Source organism: Bombyx mori, chromosome 19 (genome assembly GCF_030269925.1).
Source record: "Bombyx mori chromosome 19, ASM3026992v2".
NCBI classification, from domain to species: domain Eukaryota; kingdom Metazoa; phylum Arthropoda; class Insecta; order Lepidoptera; family Bombycidae; genus Bombyx; species Bombyx mori.
The window spans coordinates 9,910,208-9,935,003 of record NC_085125.1 but is presented as its reverse complement, the minus strand read 5'-3'; the positions used below and the strand labels follow the sequence as shown (position 1 = coordinate 9,935,003).

The following is a 24,796-nucleotide window of genomic DNA, read 5'->3' as shown; positions in this document are numbered from 1 at the left end:
TAGCAACATAATTTTAAAAAGAGAAAACTATATTAAGCCTAACGGGCTTACTCGTATAGAGATATATTATTTATAATTATTATTAATACCATATTTTAGAAAAAAAATATTATATTTTGTTAGTAAGTATTATATATAATCTATCTTAGTAACTTAAAAATATATAATTATTTATGTACTTGTATAATTTTTCTAAATAACGATCGTGCAAAATCGTGACTCCAATTCGAAATCGTATTTGATTAATTTTGTCTTAAAAAAATTAAGTTTAAACGCCTATGATTTAAGATCTAGTTTTAAATTCTCGCAACAACAGAAGCCGGTGTTGAATAACAAAACAACCGCTATTTTACAGCTTATTCAATCAATGTCAGGTGAGCCCAGTTTCAGGTGAACCTTTGTTTTTTGCACAAATCTATAGTGCAGCGCAAAAATTTCAAATCTTACATTTAGAATTTTATTCTCTATATATTAGGAGCTACTAGTGGTCCCCTTGTAGTCGAAACTCGACTATAATTAATTGAAATTATAAGTTTTTACACTATTATGATTCTATTGTCAAAGCCTATGAAACTTCTATAATCACAGATTTCACTAAAACTACACTGTAGACTTAGAAATATTAACAAAGACAAACAATATTTAATCTATTCACAATTTGACCACAGACTATGAGTTGATGTTATCCATAAATGTGAGCTTGATTCATATCATTATGCAGTAAATATTCTTAGGGAATTCCTCCAAAATACAATCGCTCATCTCACTAAAAAACGTGACGGAGTGTGTCAAAATAATTGAATACGTTTACATATTCTGCTGTAAGAACGACAGGGCAATCGTAGAATCTAGTATTACACGCGACAGATTAACGAAGTCTTATTTTATTTGTATTTACATTAAAACGTGAATCTCTCGACTGCTTGGCCATTCGCCACATTCATTGAACTTGCCCGAAATAATAACGCTAAGAATAAACATTAAATATACGCTATAGAGATGATACAACGCATTTTCGATTTTGGAACTTTTGTTAATGTTCACGTGTGGAGGTTTGAAATAAAAAACATGATTCTTGTTTTTGCTTGTTATCGTTTACTTTAGTATAACTGCGGATGAAATACAATTTCCTTTTTAAGTAATTTTAATCTATCTAGATAACATGTAGATTTTCTGAATTATTCATGTATTTTAAATACTCTATTTGCTATGTTTTACAAATCCAAGGGTGAAGAGTATAACAAAGTCTTTAACAAAGAGTGAAGAGTTATACATGCTTTCCAAACATCCATTTATTGACAACTTTTCGATGGAAATGTACATAGCCATTGTCCATGTAAATGTTAATATTCATCTCCGTAGAAGAGGACGTATTTCCTACTCTTTATTTACAAAATTTAAATGTCAAAATTGTAAGACAAATTTAATGTAACCCGAGCTTGGACGTGAACTAGTGGAACATTCTCTAAATTACATGTTAATTATTCAAAATATTCTAGTTATTGTCATCTTAATAAGAAGCAAATATTAGATAAATAGCTAGTTGTATACAAGTTTAATTAGAATATTCTTTTTTTTGTTTGTTGCTTAGATGGGTGGACGAGCTCACAGCCCACCTGGTGTTAAGTGGTTACTAGAGCCCATGGACATCTACAACGTAAATGCGCCACCCACCTTGAGATATAAATTCTAAGATCTCAGTATAGTTACAACGGCCATCCCACCCTTCAAACCGAAACGCATTACTGCTTCATGGCAGAAATAGGCAGGGCGGTGGTACCTACCCGCGGGGACCCACAAGAGGTCCTACCACCGGTAATTTAAATTTCTTATGTTGAAATTAAAATATAATATCAGAAGTGCCTTTGTTTAGGTAATTTTAGTAGACATAATTCGTACATAATAGAACTTAGCTCGATGGTCAGTTGTTTCGTAAAACGAGTTAATACGCGACGCACGAACATGAGCACAAAACAAGCAAAGCCAGAACGAACCGCTTTTTTTATTGCCTTTGTAGGCAGACGAGCATACGGCCCACCTGATGTTACATCTGATGGAACTCTACTCCGATGGCAGGAGGTGCAATGATTAAAAGGAGATAAGGGAATCATCTCGAATAATTCCTCAGAGCATTCCCCATGCAACATCACTACATAGTATAAAACAACGTTGCTTTCTCTGTCCCTATATCTGTCTGTCCCTATGTATACTTAAATATTTAAAACTACGCAACGGATTTTGATGCGGTTTTTTTCAATAGATAGAGTGATTGAAGAGGAAGGTTTATATGTATAATAACATCCATTAAATAGTGGACAAATCAATAATAAATTACAGTTTCCGAAGCGAAGCGAGGGCGGGTCGCTAGTACGGTATAAAACACAGAGATAACTGAAGTCTCTCCGTAGACCCAGAGGCCAGAGGTTCTGAGCGATCCACGAGAACGGGGTTATCGACTATCGATCATCCGAACAGCCCGTTTCTGTATGAAATCAAATGGACGTAGCAAAATATGATTTTAAATAATCGAGTTACACGTAAACACACAGAAACCACTGTGATACTTTATTCGGTTTTATTTACAAACATTTCACGCAGAGAAGTCGGAATACTGTCAACGGAAGCGTTTGTAAACAGAGAATCCATTTCCGTTACGTACTACGTTCAGTAACTACGGATGCGATTCGAATAGTCCTCATGTAACAATAATGTACTGAAATTGCTTTCTGTAAAAGATAATTCACTATGAAAATCCTTCTGAAGAGATACGAGATTTTTTTGGTTTAGATAAAAAAAGAACGTGTGGCAAAGCTATTGCATAGCATTTTTTATCAATTTATGCAATTATAATTAGACAATGATAATTTGATATTAAAACAATAATAAAACAAGACCACGCTATATTAAACATTAATAAAAGCAAAACCTTAACTGTCCCCTTCACACTCATAAGCTAGACCGCGCGAGAGAGAGATGGGCAGACTTTTCATGATGCGCATGCAGTGTGACGTCACGCTACGCGCTTATTCCCAAACACCACACAAGCGCAACGTGTGAATGCGTTGCGCGAGCTACATGGTAGGCGGAGTGAGGGATGTAAGGTTTCGTTACGGAATTTCAGGATTCGGTCGCCGCGCTCAAGGCCCGCGATAAAAGCTATGCAATAGCTTAAAAAAGTCAAATACACGGGTGAATTTTTATGAGCTGGTTTAATAAGGTTACGTGTTAAATAACTCGATAGCGTTTGCAATACATCATCACGTATTTAAGAGTATATTTTGTTAACTTAATGCTTTTAAAGCAATGAAATTTATCATTATTGTTACTTAGTTATTTTCGATTCTCAAATTTTCCCTTCAATTTTTAAATGAAACACAAAGTTCTGAAGCTGAGAATCAAATTGTGAAATAAATATTTGTTCATTACTCTTGTTCAATTGTTTTCGTAAATGTCGTATAGTTTCGAAGGAATTTAAGAGATTTCATTTTAACCGGTTTGTTATATTTTGATAGTTATTGATGTGAAAAGTAATTATTGACTCGATTAGAAAAAAAAAATTCTTTCTTGTAAACGTTAAATAAAACGAAGATCGATTGTTATTTTAGTTCGTTCAAGGTGTTTTTAAATTATTTTTCCGATTTTTCAGTCATTTACAACGCCAGCAAATATGATCAAACAACAATCGTTTCCACCGAGAATAAATAAGAAAAAACATGTAATTAGTAATTTTAATTTTATTTTTGTATTGGATCGCACACACTTATTTTCAATAATATTTTTGCCGATACAATCAAGTTTCCGATACAATCAAGTTTCCCTATTTTAATCACATCATATCAATACTTTTATTTATCCGTGTCTCATTTCCTAATTTTGGTGAAATGTATCACTATACTATTTTTCATTGACTTGACTTATGATTAAAAGCTTTATTAAGCAGTAACTGTGTTATGATGATCTTTTTATCAAAATTACTTTGGTTTAAAATAATAATCTCTTTGTTAAATCGTTTTTAATCCCTAATGACTCTTCTGACATAGGAATATCGCATCATTGCAGTCCCCTGGATTAGTGTCAATGTTATTAGATTTCATAAAGACTAATTGTTTAAACTTGACGCTTTGCCTAATAACGTAGCATCGAATTTAGCGGCGAGTTTTTAGTATTAAATTGAGGGAATTATTCAAGCGTTATTATTAAGTAATTTGTAAATTGAATAACTTCATTATTAGAAAGTATTTATTCAGTATTAGAAAGGATTATTTTGCCTTAATAACTTAAGGGAAAATAATCCTTTCTAATACTGGTCTTGAGGTCTAGTCTTGAGACTAGCTAATAACTAATATTCAAACATTTTGTTTCTATATAGAGTTTTCATTTGCTTTCGTAATGTTCGATTTTGCGCTATCTTTTGTCTGATTCCCATCTCTTTTTTTTGCACTGCAAATGCTGAATAAGATGTGTTTTTAGTAGTAATAAATAGTAGTAATAAAAATAAAAATAGTTCAGAAAAACATCCGTGGAGTTATTAACTGCTCTAAAATAATAAAGAAAATACAACACAAGCACAAAATAGCGACACGGTCCGATATGTTATATGTTATAAATTTTTGTTTAAAGATTGTATGATTATTTTCATTTTTACACTTCGTTGTAGAGAGCATGTAATACAATAACGATTATTGCACATTTATTCAAATTTTAATCAGAAATTTCTGGAATCTGCCATCTGACCTGGGATGTACTGCTCTCCCAAAGCGATGTTGCTTTAAAAAGTTATGACGACTCTAACTTTTTTTCAATTTAATCGATGTAGCTTGAATGGCTTGCGAGTTCGTAATCCCACTCTAGTTAATAAAAACACAGTTTCTAAATTTAGCTAATAAAATCACTGCTAAAATTCAGGGAGTGCTCTGAGGAATTGTTCGAGATGATACCGACATCTCGCTTTTACCATCGCACCGCCCGCCACCGGAGTAGAGTTCATCCATACTACCTGGAGCCACTACGTTCGTCCACAGTGCGTTTCCAGAGACCTTTTTTGCCACGTACCATCCGGCTATGGAATGAGCTCCCCTCCACGGTGTTTCCCGAGCGCTATGACATGTCCTTCTTCAAACGAGGCTTGTGGAGAGTATTAAACGGTAGGCACCGGCTTGGCTCTGCCCCTGGCATTGCTGACGTCCATGAGCGACGGTAACCACTCACCATCAGGTGGGCTGTATGCTCGTCTGCCTATACGGCAATAAAAAAAAAAAAAATGGAAAATTGAGTAACGTAACTATTTTAGCATTTTATGTGGGCGCAGTGCTCATGTGTGATAGAATTCTATATGCGACATCGCATAATAAACTCAGACAAATTTAAAGCGTTATTTTGATGTTGTCTTACATAATATTCGTGTATAAATAAGATTGCAGTGTGATTCGCGTTGATGTGATCCGTTGTGACATTTGGCCGCCAGCCAAACTGCTCGGGCAGTGAAACATATCTATTTCTAATTAGAACATGTCTTAATATTATTGCAGTACATATTAATATATGACGTAGGTATCCAATTGGTTTGATCGTTTCTCTGATTTAAAATTTTATTTGTTTTTTTTTTTTCTTTTTAAATGAAGGAACCTGATCGTTTGCTACTATTTGAAATTGCAAGGTTTTTTATCTTTTTATTGTTTTTATTTTATTTTCCTACTGGTATTGAAAAAAATCCAAAAATCGATACGGTAATTATTTTGTATCTAATAAATTTTATGTCCATGAAACTGCCAAATAATTCGATCAATTTCTATCAAGAATAATCTAGTCTGAGATCTATTTAATCATATTTGAAAATAATTAGTTCAAATCACATTCTACATGTACCAATATCGTTTCTTTTTTGCATCATGTAATATTTTTTTTCTAATTTACATAAATTCTATTTTACTTCTAATAGCTTGTTTAAAGGTTTTTTTTAAATGAAGCCATTTAAATAATAGGATTGCCTAAGCTTGTTAAAATGATTATCAATATCGCTTCTCAATTGAATTTCTTTGTTATAAAAGAATACCACTCACCATCAAGTGGGCCGTATGCTCGTCTGCCTACAAGGGCAATAAAAAAATAAAATAAAAAAAAAACAATAAATAAGATTTTATAAAAGAATCATAAATTCTTTCAGACAGTCAATTCTTTCAACTAAGAACAGAAAAACGTACAATTATGCAAATATAAAGTTTATATACGAGTATTTTCCGATTTGTCAAACCTCAAAAATAAAAGTACCTAAATGACTAATATAAGCTTGTATTTAGTATATTTTTAAAACCCATTTAACATTTCCACTCAACGCCAGACCGTTCTCGGTGAATACACGTGATGGTCCGAACATATTTTCGTCTTTGAGTTCATATGAGTTTACCGCGGCACGTGAGGAATGTAGATCGTCACCACGCTCTAGGTCTTGAGCCCATCCGTGTGTATACCAAGTCACCGTCGGAACGCTAGTTCGTGACGGCGATGCGACACGATAACCTCAAATATCACGGTCGTCGCTAACTACACCCGTGACCAGGCTCACGCAGCAGCCAACGTTGACGTCCTAGACACGTCCCGGACAATCCGCCTGAATCTCGGTAATGTACGATGTTTCTGTATCTAGCACTAGCAGTTGCTAGCCCCAGGTCACCGCACTCGTCATCATGACATTAGCCCGTTGATTCTCTTGGCGGATCTTCTCAGTTAATTACGATTCTAATCCGGTGCTAGATGCACTTTTATCGTTATTAGTAAAATACGTGCTTCAGTATTTGGCGTGTTTGTTATTAGATATATATTTTATTCAAGTTTTTAATTCATAATTTTTTAAATATTTATTATTAATATTTTAAAATAACCCTTCTGTATTATGGTCCGTCTTGATTGTGAATTTTTTCTTAACTGTCAAACAGAGTTATGATAAATAGTAAATGACGTTTTATTGTTATTTTCGAAGCATCCCCCCTCCTGGTTGAGGCAGAAGCTCATCAGTTCTGATGAAATCGGTAAAGACATGAGGCAATAATAATTCTTCCATTTAAAAAAATGTATATTGAATTACATATTTTGGTTTCAGTCATAAGGCAACAATTATTACATTATAATATTGAAGCTTCAATATTAGCTCCCAAAATGGGTCGCTATGGTATCCAAATGAGTTGCGCGTCTTCGAGCTTAGGGTGAATTTTCATACGATCTGAAAGATTCTCTCTATATATATAAGGTTAAAGTAATAGGTTAAAGTAAAGCCTATAAGGTTAAAGTAATGTTAATTTGTCCATACATTTATAAAACCAGTTACCAACCACACAAGAGCGAAATTAGGTAACATTTTCACTCCACAATATATCCTCCAAATTACGTAGCATCGAAAGTCTTATCAGTGATCCAGTAGCTGTTGTGCGAACGTGTTTAAGTTCGACACATCAATAACCACGTTATCAAGGCTGCAGTGTAAATATTGTAATATTGATTTTCGTCCGTACTCCAGCGGCGTAGATATGCGAAATCGTAAACGATCAACGTGTTGCTATACTCTGTAAACGAACAGGTACGGAATAGGTACGAGCATTCGCAATCTGTGATCGATCGATGCGGAGCGAAAGTTAGAGATTACTTTAAATCAGGGGCTCCCAAACTTATTTCGTCTACTGCTCACTTTGAGAATTAATTATTTTTTAGCACCCCCATTTTTATTACCTACCTCAAAACCACTTTTTTTGTATTGCTTAGATGGCCGAGCTCACAGCCCACATAATGTTAAGTGGTTACTGGAGCCCATAGACATCTACAACGTAAATGCGACACCCACCTTGAGATATAAGTTCTAAGGTCTCAGTATAGTTACAACGGCTGCCCCACCCTTCAAACCGAAACGCATTACTATTTCACGACAGAAATAGGCAGGGTGGTGGTACCTATCCGCTCGGACTCACAAGAGGTCCTACCACCAGTAATCACAAGAGGTCCTACCACCAGTAAATGGCGAGAGCTCGGTCGGTGTTTCAGAGTACTCCTAGATAAAGTTACAAATTGCCTCCCAAGCTTCTACACACTGCCCCCTTTTTTTTCTGGGTCTCTTATGGCCTCCCTTTAGGCTTGCAGCGCCCACAAGGGGGCGCTATCACCCACTTTGTGAAAGGCTGCTTTAGATGAATATTTGTATAGCTTTGAAGCTAGGTAGAAAAATATAAATCTTGCAAATTTGCAGAGAAAATGCGGAGGCTATTGGAAATAACCTAGCAATTTATGTTCTATAAATACTTTCACTAGTAATATGAAACGTGCCCATCCACAATTCTGCCTATTATTGCCCGAAGCGCACATACGTTTTAGCTTGAGCACGATTGGTCATTATTAAAGTGAGATTGAGACGTAAGCCACAAGATGTCTTTAAATAATAGAAGGTATGTGTAGAAAGAGTTTACGAAGGAGAAAGACTGAGTTTTCGACTAGGGATATAACATACGTAAGTGAGAATAACATTATCCATATTTTTGTTTCATTTTTTTTTAAATATATAGGCGAGGTAGCTTTGTTGAATTTATAGAATAGCAGTTTATAGATAAGGTTTAGAAGTCATTGAAATTTCATTTGGCAATAAGATCCCAAGCCTTTCAATAGACACTTTAGGTAATGGACCTCTGTTATGTGGAAGTCTAACGAAATTAAGCCTTATTGAAGTCATGCGTAACTAATTTACTCTAGGGTCAAATATAATTATGCTAGTAAACGCGACTTCGGCCATGCATATTTACGCTTTATTGCAAGCTATTAAAATGCAAAGTCGCTTACTGTTAATATGATTAAGCGGCTTACACAACATATTTTATATGATTTACTGTATAGATTGTGTTTAGGCTATGGTAGAATTTATATTTTATTACCTAGACGGATGAGCGGGTCCTAGTGTAAAGTGGTTACTAGAGCCTACAGACATCTTTTTTTTTTTCTACCTATGTTGATAGCCTTGAGGGGCTATTTCAGCGTAACTTTAACTAGTAGGTGAGCTCACGGGGCTCAAACCGTCGGCGACGTTGCTAACACGAACCCTAGCAAGAGCCGTGCTTCGCAGAATCCACCACCGGATCGGAAACGCGACCCACTGAGAAGATAATTTACTCGTCGAGCCCTTCGTCGCAAGCGACGGGTTCGACGAGAACGATGACCGGTGCTTGAGGTACCTAAAAGCACCGTTAGTGGATCGGGAGGATCCGAAATGACGTGTTTTTGGGCGACGTCGACTGCTTTCCATTCTGTCCGCAGGATCGGGAATGTAGTTACCGGCGGCCACGATGAGAGAGTTCTCGTGTCGTGCCGCTTTGTCGAAATGGCGCATTGATGCCGACTGTAGATACTTACTAATGGCCTCTAGGTCCAGGTTTTATTTTTTATTTTTTTATTGCTTAGGTGGGTGGACGAGCTCACAGCCTACCTGGCGTTAAGTGGTACCTGGAGCCCATAGACATCCACAACGTAAATGCGCCACCCACCTTGAGGTACAAGTTCTAAGGTCTCAAGTATAGTTACAACGGCTGCCCCACCCTTCAAACCGAAACGCATTACTGCTTCACGGCAGAAATAGGCAGGGTGGTGGTACCGACCCGCGCGGACTTTCAAGAGGTCCTACCACCAGTAATTACGCAAATTGCGTAATTTGTAAATGTAATTTTGCGGGTTTCATTTTTATTACACGATGTTATTCCTTCACCGTGGAAGTCAATCGTGAACATTTGTTGAGTACGTATTTCATTAGAAAAATTGGTACCCGCCTGCGGGATTCGAACACCGGTGCATCGCTTCAACACGAATGCACCGGACGTCTTATCCGTTAGGCCATGACGACTATCATGGTCGAGGTCATCATGCATCAACAACACGCTGTCAGACACTTTGGGACATGAGTTCTAAGTTTCAGTTGTATATTGTATACAATTACTGCTCTAAGCGAAAACTCTCAAACCGAAACGAGTGACTTCTTCGCCTCAGAAATTAAACGGGTTACGACGAGACTGATATAGCGACCCATAATTGCTGATTTATATACCTGTTACCTACCTTAATCTCGGACTAGTAACTTCTTTTTTTCTTTTTTTGTAGTAAAAACAAGCGCAGATTAATTTTTATTTTTTTGTCATAAATTAATTGATAGGGAATTAAATTAATTGTGTCATGTTGATTTGGTTACGGTAACCCTTTACGACAGAGCGATAAGACAGTATGTATCCTTAGTGGCGAATATCTTGTGATTCGGTTATAATCCGAAATTAATACAATAAGTATTCCCCCCCAAATGCTAATTATCCTACTAATATTATATAAATTATAATATATAAATTATAATGATGATGACGATTGTTATATAAATAATAATGTTATTATATAACATATTTATTAGAAATTAAAAATTAAATGCGATTAAACGTTCCATTATTCTTCTCTTAATAGTATTTTTGCTACGTATTTAATGTACAAATACAACGTAACCGTTTTTATTAAAATAATACTCGTATTATGTATCCTTAGTCTTGCTATAAATATAGCATATAATACAAGGAAAACATTGTCTTTTTTTCACACGCTATATTCGAATAAATACTATGAAAAACATCAAATAATTTACTTCATTATTTAATTGTTCTACTCATATTTAAAAAAAAAAACATTCAGTGTCACACTAGGTGTTTTTACTTTGATTTATTTATTAGCACTCGCAATGTGTCGACCTAAAGGGAAGAAAGGAAGTTAAGATAAATCGTAATACACATTGCATATCTTTAAATTGCATTATTAAAATCCAAATTTTATTTAAAACTAGCTGACCCGGCAGACTTCGTAGTGCCTCAATCGATAAATAAAAGACCTAATCTTTTGTATAAAATAAACTTAAAAAAACAAAAGAAATCCGTCCGACGGGGGACACATCAAAGGAAAAACAAAATTGTTATTTTGATATAATTCCGGGAATTTTCGTACTTATCTTACATACTTACCTTTTAAACCTTCTCTGGACTTTCACAAATAATCCAAGACCAAAATTAGCCAAAGTTACAAAGCAAATTAGCCAAAAGCCAAATTAGCCATTAGTTCTCGAGTTTTAGCGAGACTAACGAACAGCAATTCATTTTTATTTATATTTATTTAAAATCAAGAGTCAAAATAATACGAACCTGTGTCATCGCTGTCGATATCCATTTTAACTGCTATCTGAACTGTTATAAATAATTAACACAACTATTTATAAGTCACATCTTTCAATCACATCATTGCACTGTTTTGCAAAATTAATTACGGTCGTATCGCATATGACCATACGGTACCAAAAGAGTTCCATTTAACTATATTGTCACGGTAACGAAAATTGAATCAAAACAACACTGTCATAGTGATGCGCGCGATTATATTTACAAACTTAACGATGTATCGATACGGTCTCCGAATTTTAAATATAGAACCGCTACCGTATAGTTTAGCACGCGGCTTCAGAAACCACACGTTGACCGAGAATAGTTAATGAAACGTCATGTACCAGAATATCGAGTCGGCAACACGTTATCACCAGTAATGTGATACGTGTGGGCTGTGGCTATAAACAAACCAGTAGCTGAATAATGTCATTACTTTCGTAGGAATATTGTGTCAGCGCAATCGATATCGAGTTTGCTGGTTGCTGATTGTAACACTGAGATTTTAATGAAGTCACAAAAGAAAAAAAACTTTGCACTTTAGACGAATTTTCAAAATATTTTTTTGTATTATCCTTAGAAACAACATTGAATGAATATTATTTTACGAAGTGTTTGAAAACGTTTCACATTCGTATTTTTTTTTTTTGATGCACTAATAATACGCGGTCACTTTCTTTAGACGGGAGACTGAACACTTTCCCACGTCCAAGATGCGAGATCGTATAATTTCACATTGTCCTCGCTATCTTGGTCTCGCCGAAACGATTTTGCACAGAACTGTTTTAATTATAAATAATTAACGTTTTAAACGTCGAGACGTCGGTATGAACAAGACTTGGAGGTCGACTGATAAGCAAACGCATTCCTTAACCACGTAAATTAAACTATTCATATATTTTATTGGTCTTACAATTACGAATATTTAGTGTTATAGGATATAACCGCTGAATGTTTACGCTACTTTTGTGTATTTACTCAAGGCTATTGGATCGTTCGAACTGGTTTTAGTACTTTCGATACGATTTCTCATCGATAAGTACGATTTTTCATTACCATTACTATTCTTACTGTCGATAACCAGGTTAACGAACTGAAACATGTAGGTTTTAATTTTCCACATTGATTTCGAATGTTTTGATTGATAGCTAAATTCATTACGCTTAATGAATAATCTAACGGAGACTCGAGAATTTCAAAGGCATTGGATTGGTCAGGACGTCTTGATTGTGATTATCGAAACTCCGTACATTTGAATATGTTCAAAATGCCGCTACGTGTTAAAAAAAAATCTAGAACAAAAACTTAGGTGTGCCTTCACGTGAATTGCACGTGAATCAATGTTCGCAATTGACTTCCACGGTGAAGGAATAACATCGTGTAATAAAAATCAAAAAACCCGCAAAATTATAATTTGCGTAATTACTTGTGAGTCCGCGCGGGTAGGTACCACCACCCTGCCTATTTCTGCCGTGAAGCAGTAATGCGTTTCGGTTTGAAGGGTGGGGCAGCCGTTGTAACTATACTGAGACCCTTAGAACTTATATCTCAAGGTGGGTGGCGCATTTACGTTGTAGATGTCTATGGGCTCCAGTAACCATTTAAGACCAGGTGGGCTGTGACCTCGTCCACCAATCTAAGCAATAAAAAAAAAAGTCACGAAACTTTATATCAACCCCAAACTCTGCAAAATAATAAGATATAACATTCTGATCTTAATACTTTAAATGTATGTGTGTCAGTTACTTTACGTTGGATTATGGTCCATTTCACTATTTAACGTATTTTCTGATCGAAACCAATGAACTAATACAAATTAGAATGTCTGTTTTTGTATTGATTAACGAAGTCTACGATCTCACCGCCCACCTGGTATATAGTGGTCACTGAACTCCATAGACATTAATAACGCAAATCGGTGGTATTATTGATATCTATGATAGGTCGAGATCACGGTCCACGTGAGGTTAAGTGGTTTTCAGGGCCCATAGATATCAACAACGTAAATACCGCTATCCACCTTAAGACATCAATTATAACTATTAATTTGTATAGGCTGTCACATCGTTTAAATACGCAGGGTGGTAGTGCTTATGTGGTCATACAAGATGCCTTATCTATTTGTTGACTGTTTTTCCAATGTCGTGTTTTGGTGTGCAATAAGGTATATTCTCTCTCTCTCTCTCTCTGTCTCTCTCTCTCTCTCTCTCTGTCTCTCTCTCTCTCTCTGTCTCTCTCTCTCCCTCTCTTTCAATTTCAATGTGGTATGTCTTCGGTATCTAGTTAATAGGCGGCCAAATGTGAATGTCCGTCCGGACCAGTACAATATACCGAAGTGCTCATATCCGATCCAGACAACAGGGTAGCGCAAATCCGCCGTCGCCCGAAACATGTCATGTCGAATCCCCCGGATAAAGTTTGTGCTTTTGTGCTCTTCAAGCACCGGTCCTAGTCGAACTAGAATCGAACTAACCCATAGACACAACTCAGTGTCAGGCAGGATCAGTGGGTCGCGATCCCGAACCGGTGGTAGGTTCAGCAAAGTACTGCTCTTCTTAGGGCAGATGTTAGTAAATTCTCTCAGCTAGAGCCCAAGAGCTCATCTACCCATCCACGCGTGGCTGGCCCCTTGGGCTACCAGCAAATAGATAGGGGAAAAACAAACCGAAATGGATATATCTATAAATGACGGAGTATAATTTTACCGTTCTTCAAAAATAAGCACTAACAAACAACGTAGATTGAAAACACACTCATAACAATTTTTCATAGTAAGATTCGACATACAGCACATATAATTACTATACTCGTCCGTCACTTTAATGACCCTAAATACTGTAATTCCAAATGACATTCCAACTTTCTAAATCGCTTATCAGATAACATTAGAACGAGACGTATGCGTGGGACTGTCGTCACGTCGTCACATCGTTTCGATATCGAGTAGAGGGAACTCGTTCTCGTCCCCGTCATCTGACTGCCGGAGTCCCGCAAGGCTCCGCACTCTCCCCGTTACTATTTAGTTTGTATATCAACGATATACCCCGGTCTCCGGAGACCCATCTAGCGCTCTTCGCCGATGACACGGCTATCTACTACTCGTGTAGGAAGATGTCGTTGCTTCATCGGCGACTCCAGACCGCAGTAACCACCATGGGACAGTGGTTCCGGAAGTGGCGAATAGACATTAACCCCACGAAAAGCACAGCGGTGCTATTCAAAATGGGTCGCCCTCCGAATACCACTTCGAGCACCCCACTCCCCAGTAGGCGCGTAAATACCTCCGCCGTTAGCCCCATCACTCTCTTTGACCAGCCCATACCGTGGGCCCCGAAGGTCAAATACCTAGGCGTCACCCTCGACAGAGGGATGACATTCCGTCCCCACGTAAAAACGGTACGCGATCGCGCCGCGTTTATACTAGGACGACTCTACCCAATGCTTTGTAGACGAAGCAAACTGTCCCTCCGTAACAAGGTAACCCTCTACAAAACTTGCATACGCCCCGTCATGACGTATGCAAGCGTAGTGTTCGCTCACGCGGCCCGCACCAACTTGAAACCCCTTCAGGTAATACAATCCCGATTCTGCAGGATAGCCGTCGGAGCACCATGGTTCCAGAGGAACGTGGACCTCCACGATGACCTGGAGCTCGACCCCGTCAGTAAGTATCTACAGTCGGCATCGCTGCGCCACTTTGAGAAGGCGGCACGACATGAGAACCCTCTTGTCGTGGCCGCCGGAAACTACATACCCGATCCTGTAGACCGTTTGGTAAACCGTCGACGTCGCCCAAAGCACGTCATCACGGATCCTCCTGATCCACTAACGGTGCTTTTAGGCAATACAAGCACCGGTCACCGTCCTCGCCGAACCCGTCGCTTGCGACGAAGGGCTCGACGAGCGAATTAACCCACAGACACAGCCCACTGAGTTTCTCGCCGGATCTTCTCAGTGGGTCGCGCTTCCGATCCGGTGGTAGATTCTGCGAAGCACTGCTCTTGCTAGGGCGGTGTTAGCAATTCTCCGGTTTGAGCCCCGCGAGCTCACCTACACAAGCTAGGGCAAGCTGAAATAGCCTCTCAAGGCTATCAGCATAGGTAGGAAAAAAAAAAAAAAAAAAAAAAAAAAAAAAAAAAAAAAAAAAAAAAAAAAAAGTCGTCACAAACATTTAAAAATGTGCCGCGACTCAGGAAAAATTAACTAAGTAATTGAAGCCTCGTTTGTCATAATAATCCTCTCATAAACACATTCATTATTAAGGAACGTTTATCGATATTGTTTTCAAAGTATTATCGCTGTTTCGTCATTGACATAATTAAATACACGATTTGAAGAAAGGATACCGTTTGTTGGCGACAGCGGCGTCGCCTCATAATTATAGAATAAGTTGAATAGAATTTATAATAGATTTATATAGATACGTATATAGACATAGAGTACATAGACATAGAGTTATAACAAATAGATAAATAACAAATAGATAAATTATATAGAGTGCATATAGATAGATAAGGATATAGATAACGCGCACATAGATTTTACTAAGAATAGAACGTAAGTTGCTTTGAAATAAATAGTATACACTTTTGCTTTATTATTCCCGATAGTTTTAAGATTAGCATATTAACTTAAATGAACACGCGCCCGGCCCGCGTCCCTTTTTTTTTTTTTTTTTTTTTTTTTTCCCTACCTATGCTGATAGCCTTGAGAGGCTATTTCAGCTTCACCCTAACGTTAGTAGGTGAGCTCGCGGGGCTCAACCGGAGAGTTGCTAACACTGACCCTAGCAAGAGCAGTGCTTCGCAGAATCTACCACCGGATCGGAAACGCGACCCACTGAGAAGATCCGGCGAGAAACTCAGTGGGCTGTGTCTATGGGTTAGTTCGCTCGTCGAGCCCTTCGTCGCAAGCGACGGGTTCGACGAGGACGGTGACCGGTGCTTGTGGTGCCTAAAAGCACCGTTAATGGATCAGGAGGATCCGTAATGACGTGCTTTGGGCGACGTCGACGGTTTACCATTCGGTCTACTGGGTCGGGTATGTAATTTCCAGCGGCTACGATGAGAGGGTTCTCATGTCGTGCCGCCTTCTCAAAATGGCGCAGCGATGCCGACTGTAGATACTTACTAAAAGAGTCGAGCTCCAGGTCGTCGTGGAGATCCACATTCCTAAGGAACCAAGGCGCTCCGACGGCTATCCTGCAGAATCGTGATTGAATAACCTGAAGGGATTTCAAGTGGGTGCGGGCTGCGTGAGCGAACACTACGCTTGCATACGTCATGACGGGGCGTATACAAGTTTTGTAGAGAGTTACCTTATTACGGAGGGACAGTTTGCTTCGACTACAAAGCATTGGATAGAGTCGTCCTAGAATAAACGCGGCGCGGTCGCGTACCGTTTTTATATGGGGACGGAATGTCATCCCTCTGTCGAGGGTGACGCCTAGATATTTGACCTTCGAGACCCACGGAATGGGCTGGCCAAAGAGAGTGATGGGACTAACGGCGGAGGTGTTTGCGCGCCTACTACGGAGTGGGATGCTCGAAGTGATGTTCGGAGGGCGACCCCTTTTGAAGAGCACCGCTGCGCTTTTCGTGGGGTTGATGTCTATTCGCCACTTCCGGAACCACTGTCCCAGGGTGGCTACTGCGATCTGGAGTCGCCGATGAAGCAGCGACATCTTCCTACACGAGTAGTAGATAGCCGTGTCATCGGCGAAGAGCGCTAGATGGGTCTCCGGAGACCGGGGTATATCATTGATATACAAACTAAATAATAACGGGGAGAGCGCGGAGCCTTGCGGGACTCCGGCGGTCAGTTGACGGGGACGAGAACGAGTTCCCTCTACTCGATATCGAAACGAACGGTTCGACAAGAAGTCTCGTATGATGAGCACGAGTCTGTCTGGCACCCCCATGTTGTATAGTTTATAAATTAAACCGTTGTGCCAGACTTTGTCGAACGCCTTCGCGATGTCGAAGAAGAGGGCGCCGGTCGGGATTTGTTTACGCCTATTTAGTCCTATCAGAATGTGCTCCGTGAGGCGGTGCACTTGTTGTACGCACGAGTGTTTTGAGCGGAATCCGAACTGTTCGTCTATGAGAATTTTGTTCGCGGTAACAAAATCCCAGAGGCGTTTCCTAAGGAGCCGTTCGTAAATTTTTCCTATCGTCGAGAGGAGACTAATCGGACGGTAACTAGAAGTTTCGTTTGTCGGTTTGCCCGGCTTATGTATACCGATAACGTCCGCTTCTTTCCACACCGCGGGAAAGATGCAGTGCGTCATAGCGGCATTTAAAATTGTAGCCAACATTGCTATCAGTTGGACTGGCAAGAGTTTAAGCGCGCGGTTGTGGATGCCGTCGGAGCCGGGTGCCTTCCTAGGTTGTAGGTTGTGGATCGCGTCTCTAACTTCGTCCGTGGTAATGGGGGGTAACGCGTCCGAGGGCGGCAGGGAAGCTCTGCGCTCGACCTCCCTGTCGACTAACTCGGTGTGTTCGGGGTCCGCGTGTTGAGTGCTGGTGGTGCACTGCTCTTGCAGTGCATCGGCCAGCAGCTCAGCCTTGTCATCGTCATCGAATGCCGGTTGTTGGCCTGAAGGGCGTACGAGGGGAGGCATAGTAGCGGTAGTTTCGGATTTGAGAGTCCTAGCTAGTCGCCAGTATGCTTGGTGGGAGGGCGCGAGTTGTTCTAAATAACTATGCCAATTATCGTTACGCGCGTCGCTTAAGCGGGAGTGGACTTCGCGTTGTAGACGACGCATCCGAATCCGGTTTGAATGCGTGGGAAGACGATCGTAGGCCCGGATTGCCGCGTTCCTAACTCTTAAGAGATTCCTAAGATCGGGGGACAGTCTGATGCGGTGGAAGCTGTCCTCCACATCGACTTCTTTAGAAGATCTAATGATCGCGGAAGATATGTGATCGGTAATGATGTTTATGGATTCGACGGTGTCCTCGGGGGATAGATTCGAATCCGGGCCGTAAGGGAGGATTGGCGGAGCGGTGTCGGCTAGGCACGTGCCCAGCTTATTCCAATCCACCATGGTCCTCGTAACAGTGACTGGGTTGTGGGGGCGACCGAGCTGCATAACGACAGGTCGGTGGTCTGAGTCGAGCTCTGACATTGCTTCGATGGAACGCAAGCGCAGAGTTACGTTCCTAAGCAATGCCAGGTCTATAGTGCTCGGACGGAGCGCGATGTTATACGGATAACATGTTGGAGTTGGGGGACCGACTATTTCAAAGGTGAGGTCGTCTATAAACGCGTCGAGACGCCTACCGTTAACGTTAGTACGATGGCAGTTCCACCTAGTGTGGTGGCAATTTAAATCGCCTGCCAGGATGACGGAGTCTCCCATGCCGAACAGTGACTCGATGTCACTGCTCAGAAGGGGCTTGTCCGGGGGGAGATAAACGGATGCGATGACGATCGGCTGGTGTCCCGTCAGCGAGATACGGCACACTGACGCCTCGATATGTGAGAGCGAGGGAGTATCGAGAGGGACAGCGTGCAGGGCCCGCCTATAGTAAATGGCAGTCCCGCCTTTGGAGGCGGTGAGTCTGTCATTCCTAACCATGACGTAATTCGCGACTTTCGGGTCGCGACGCGAGGGCTTCAGACAGGTTTCCTGCACTAATAGAATATCTACAAGATTATCGCGGAGGAATTCGAAAATTTGATCGCGTTGCCGCGCGAGTCCGTTAGCATTGTAGAATGCTAACGTAAGGGAATACGGTTTTTCTCTACCTTTTTGCGCCATTGATTACCGGTAAAGATTTTATAACGTACGCGACACGGACTCATAAACGTCCATGTGATCGAACGCGGCCGCGAGCCGCTGTTCGGGGGTTGTCGACCTACGGATAGCGTCAGCGAACGATCGCAGACGGTCGAAGTTCACCGCGGTGACGAAGTCGCGCACGAGCGCGAAGTCGTTGGCGGCAGAGGGTTGCGGGGGACGGAACGCGGGCGCGGGGCGAGGTGCGAGCAGGGGCTGAGGCGCGGGGCGTGTCGCGAGCGGGGGCGGGGGTGCGGTTTGTGTTCCCGCCTTCGTATACGGCAGCGGCTTTTTCCACGCTGAAACCGTGGGAACTGCAGCCGGCACGAAGGCAGGTTTCGGCACTGAGGGTGCCGAAGTCTTTGGGCCGACGGTTCGCGGAGCTGGGAGGGTTGAACGCTTGCGCGGAGCCCTAGGACATCCACGGTAGTTCGCGGGGTGCCCTTGCTTAAGGCATAGGACACAGCTTGGGGGTTCGGTCGCGGTTTCCCTAACACGCGAGCAATCTAGTGTGGCGTGGTCGCCGAGGCACTTTACGCAGCGGGGGCGCGCGTGGCAATTACGAGCCGAGTGGCCGTAAAGCTGACATCTGTAGCACTGCCCGGGAGTGCCACGCTTGTGGGGGGCTTCGATTGAGATCCCGGATAGGCCGCAAATTGTCGTGAGACATGCGATCTTCTTTTTGGCCTCCGGGGTGGGTTCTAACGCCACGAGTATCATATTATAGGGCTGTTTGCCCCGCCCGCTGTGCATCCGGTGCACACTAACTATCGGGAGGGCCTGAGCGGTCAGATCCTCCTTTATGTAGTCGATGTCGAGTTCTTTAGGGACTCCGCGTATCACTACGCGGAGCTCGCGGTCCTCCTGAAGAGCATAGGTGTGGAAACCTATGTTCTCCTTTCGGAGGTATGCTGAGAGGGCCCTATGGTCGCCCGGCGTTGCGACCTTTATCTGAATCCCATGCGCGACGTTACGCGCATGGGTATAATTAATTTTATTTGCCTGAAGGCCCGCGTCCCGAAACGATGTAACAAACAGCATTTATCTGTGTTCAGGACCGGGTATTTTGTTTATACGGGCGCGTCATATAGATTAAGCATAGAATAAGTTATATGTATCGATAGGGATTACAACATAGAATAGTTAAGTATAAGGCATTAGTATATACATTTATTAAATAAATAGATATAACGAATAAACCGAGCCGATCATAGTGAAAATGATCTCGACGAGAGCCGTATTTTACACGAGATCTCTGTAGGGTAACATTCCGAGGTAGTTAAGCGACCCTGCGACGTTGTCAGGTACCTGCCGACCTACCGACCGACCCTCGACCGACTACCTGCCAACCGCCGGCCGCCGACCCTCCGAACGAAGATTACAAAAAAACGCACGAGTAAAGACATCAGCGCCTCGAAGATATTTATTGAAGACTTGAAGACCATTGAAAAGATCGTCGGTTATTGAATTCGGTTGTATTGACAGATCGGTCGGCTCGGTTTACGTTAATTAGTAAAGTTTTGAGTTTTAATTTCGAGTGAGCTTGTACGATATCGTACACCTCAGGACCCTACATCGACTGCTTCAGATCGACACGAATAATCGCCACGAGACGGGCATCCGGCGTCTTATAGGATTTCAAGAAATCTTATAAGATTCATAAACCCGTCCAACCTGGGTTGGCGTCACTCGCCTTATCGACACGGGTGACGTGCTGCGTACCCAACACCGTTCGTATCTGTTTTTGCTTCCATTAATTACCGTGTAATTGTTATGAATACTTATCATGTTATTAGTTGATGCAAATTATGTATTCTACTTTAAATGTAATCGTCTTACGCTGGATACCCGGATGACGTATGGTCTAAAATATATTTACTAATTACTGTTTGACTATTGATGGATGTATTATGGTTAAACTTTTAATCATCTTACTCAAATCCTTGTTTTTATCAAGAAACACCCATGTTTTTGATACATAAAACATCTTAACGAATTATGGCATTGTGTTCAACAATCCTCGAAGATCCAAAATAAAGACAAGAAGAAGACTGATATTTTACCGCTAGTGCGTATTAACGTGGATTGACTGATTAGTATATTTCGTGAAACCTTTCTATGGAAGTCCTGACATGTCAGTTCTTAGCCTTAATTGTGTTGGAATTATAGCTGAAAATGGACGCACACAAGGTCTTACATACTCACATCATACTACTATCATCAGAATGGATAATGAGGGAATAATGGCAGGACCACCAGGAGGTCGTTTCTTTTTATTAACAACCGACTATACTATTGTCCTTCCAAATATGATAAAAATGCCTTATCGCAATCTTAATAATTTAACATTCGTCACAAAATTGTACATTATGTGTATTCGTGTTTCCTGTGTTATCAAATGTTTGTCTGTTTATAGTTATTTACTTTTCAGCTAATGTAATTTTCATAGCTGCTATTTATATGCCTTTTGCAACTCAATATTGGGTTACATGATTTGAGTTATCAAAAATTCCTGGCAAAGATGTCGTGGTAGCGTTTTTAACATATTAGACATCTGAACACCCAGTAGCTGTATTAAAGTGTTTCACAACTAGTACAATTGCAATTGGTCTTTTTTTTTTACATTTTCCTGTTGAACAAACCTCTCAAGGTAAAGATGTAATCATTTTCGGAAAGAAGCTATTGATGACAGCTTAGGTAAGTCCTGACTAGGCCTACAGTAAATAGCTACATGTAAATTAGTGCTTGTCTCTGCCACACGTGCGTCATTGCCTTGATAAAGATAATAGCTGATAAGCGTCAGTTAGGATGACGCTGGCCCGCGATAACAATACTATTTTAGACGTTATTGCCCTCGAAATAAGGATTATCGAGTTTACGATTTACCTTTCCAACGCCTGTTCAAGTTGCCATAAAAGCCTGATCTATATGGGCAGGTTTATTACTGTCACTTCTGTCAAGGCTTTTAGTGTCTATTTTAACGTTTTTTCTTAGTAATATCTATTAAATAACTCAGTCTTATCTTTCATCGATCAGTTTATCTATGTGGGTTATCTGTCGCCATCTGCATAGTTACGATGCCTGACTATACTTAGGTCGATAATTTAATAAGTGAATTATTGACTAGTAGTTACTTGCGGCATCCCCGACCTATTTGGGAATTGATTTCCTATAACAATTCATATTGTTTGATGAGTATCAAAATAAAACATTCATAAGATACTTAGATATTTTTTTGTGCTCTCGAGTGGACACTCCTGAAGGTGGAAAAGGTAGTCAATTGGTACACATACCCAAAAGGTACACATGCTCTTTTAGCCGCATCGGTGGAAGGATAATATGCCACAGTACTAGCGTAGAGTGTAAAAAGTTGATAAAATATGCTCTATGTAGTTCCATTCACTTAGCCCTATAGCAAGAATTTCATGATGAGTGAAATTGGCAAGGAGCAGTTCCCTATAGAAAACCATAAAAAGGCGTTTTTGGAAAAGGAAAATTGAACAAAAAATCGGTTGTCTGTAAAGTCGGTTTACTGACAATAGTTGAACGTGACAACGTTATAAGAAAATACGTCTCAGAGCGAGGTAACGCCGCAGAGTCATATTTTTTCGTGCGTGCAGCCGGCTCCATCGAATTATAAGACGTTGTCACATCAAAAACTTTTATTTTACTATAAAACTTTCTTTATTTCCTTCTGTTTTTCGCCAAAAAATACTTTAAATATGTTCCGTTAACCACTTTACACACGTTGTGAGCTCCTCCACCCATCTGATGTAAAGTGATATTCTTCAAATTTGAATTCAAGAAGCAAGAGTTCATGTGATAATGCTCCGTGACTTAACCTTCAGTTCGTGTACACACAATGTGTTTCGCACCAAAGTAATCCGATTTATAATTAGACTTTCATGCACGCCGCTAACATTATCGCCTCATTACTGACCGACGTTACATTTTAGATAAATGAAGATCGTATTTTTTTTTTATTGCGTAGACAGGTGAACAATAGATAGGGAGTCCATAGACGACACAACGTGAACCTTGAAACTTGATTCTATATCTCAATTGTTTTGTAATTAAGAATGTTTTTGTACAGTTCTGCAGTTGTACAGATTTCTATTGCACTATATTATATCTTTACCAAGAAAATCGTTTGTAAGCATGTGTTGAGTACGTTGTTGTGTTGAGTTGTGAGTGTGAGTGGGTTGTGTTGAGTATTATTTTTGAAAAATTGGTACCTGCTTGTGAGATTTACATAGCATAGTCATATCGTTACATATCAGCACACCGGCTATCCCATTCTTTATTTGTAAAAATTGGAATAGGTATTTTCATATTTTTTTTATTCAGACACTAATATTTTGTATTAAATGGCGCGGTAGATAAATCTACGTTCTTTGTTTGGACTATAAATGAAGTGGAGATTTACGACAAAGAAGAATTGCTTTTTATTTATTTCACAACACGGATAGAAGCGGTCGTCCTCCTCATTACTGAGGGTCATGACTCCCCCGCTGCATCAATCTCTCTCGTACGATTGCTCTCCATCTGCTGCGATCCTTGGCCTCGTGGAGGGCATCATGGAGCTTGGTGTCCAGACAAGACCGGTCCGAAAAAGCGGTCGTAGGTACCTTGATTTAGAATTTTTAACATCCGCTTTTAAAATCTAGGTCGAAATCTCAATTTTTATTGTAGGACGATTATTTTATTCTTCATACCTGAACTGCTTCTGTGGCAAAACCAGGTGGGGTATGATCGTAGTACAACTTTCCGAATGAATGTCAGTAATTAGGCATACAAATTTATATTATGATTTTGCAAGTTAGGTTTTTATTATACGATGTTGTTTCCTCATCCTGAAGGTTTTCCGTGAAAAAAGTGTAGAGCGTACGTGTTTCCTGAAAAAATTGGTATCTCATTAAGCGATTTCAACCCCGGCAAAGTTGCCGTAGTCGATACGGACGAACACGAGAGATATATGTTTTTATATATTTTTAAATTGATAAGTATTTTGTAACAGAAAAATAAACTTGAAACATAATTTTTATAGTGAGATGACGGCTGATAGAAGAGAATGGAAAAGAAAAATTAGCTGTGGCGACCCCATCTAGTGGGATAAAGTGGAGAAAAAGAAGAAGTGATGTGGGTTCATTTTGCATCAGGGGGTCAATTGTCTAAAATAGTTTGGGAATTCCTGGAGTAGAATTTCTTATTTACCACATTCTCTCGATTAGTCTATACGACTTTTTATACGATTTTAGGCCGTTACAGCCCTCAAAGACTTCAGTAATCTCGGGCACAATGTACAGTGAAAAAATTCGTCTTACTGCTATTGAAGAGAAATTTCAAATGGCGTGTCTAAGATTACAAATATGTACATTAATTTATTCAATGTATACATACCATTTTATAAGCATGTTAGTCCAGATCGATGGATGGATCCATTTGAAGTATGAAATAGTAATTTTATTAAGTATTAAACTTAATTTTTCATTAGGTTAATTTATTGATTTTCTTTGAACACGATTTATAATTATTTAAGAACCCAAAACAATTTGAAAGCCAAACGCGACCGAGGTCAATCTCTGTAGCTTTTTTGCAATTTAAATTTCTGACGTATTTTTTCTTTTTCCTAAAGCAAGTAAGCTCCAGGCGTATCGTACTTTATTCTATTACAAAAGATAAACAGAGGGGGAGAAGGACACTGGTACAATGGGATTTCTAAGGATATTTATTCTATTAACAAGAGTAATTTTTTTGCAAAACCGATTTTCTTGGAAATGGTGATTAGCATTATTTCTTTTGATAAAAA

The 24,796-nt window shown here is 39.9% G+C and overlaps 1 protein-coding gene across 5 annotated transcripts in view; it reads right to left on the bottom strand.

Annotated features, from left to right (window-relative positions):
• The window catches only part of LOC101737283 (high affinity cAMP-specific and IBMX-insensitive 3',5'-cyclic phosphodiesterase 8), a 300,600-nt gene that overhangs the window by 169,317 nt on the left and 106,487 nt on the right, over positions 1 to 24,796 (bottom strand). The window contains exon 1 of one of the 5 annotated variants that reach the window (XM_062674047.1): positions 11,190 to 12,053. The exons of the other annotated variants lie outside the window; for them this stretch is intronic. Coding sequence (XP_062530031.1) covers positions 11,190 to 11,214 — 25 coding nt within the window. The 5' untranslated portion in view covers positions 11,215 to 12,053. Of the gene's footprint in view, positions 1 to 11,189; positions 12,054 to 24,796 lie in introns of those variants that run through there. 5 annotated transcript variants of the gene reach the window in all.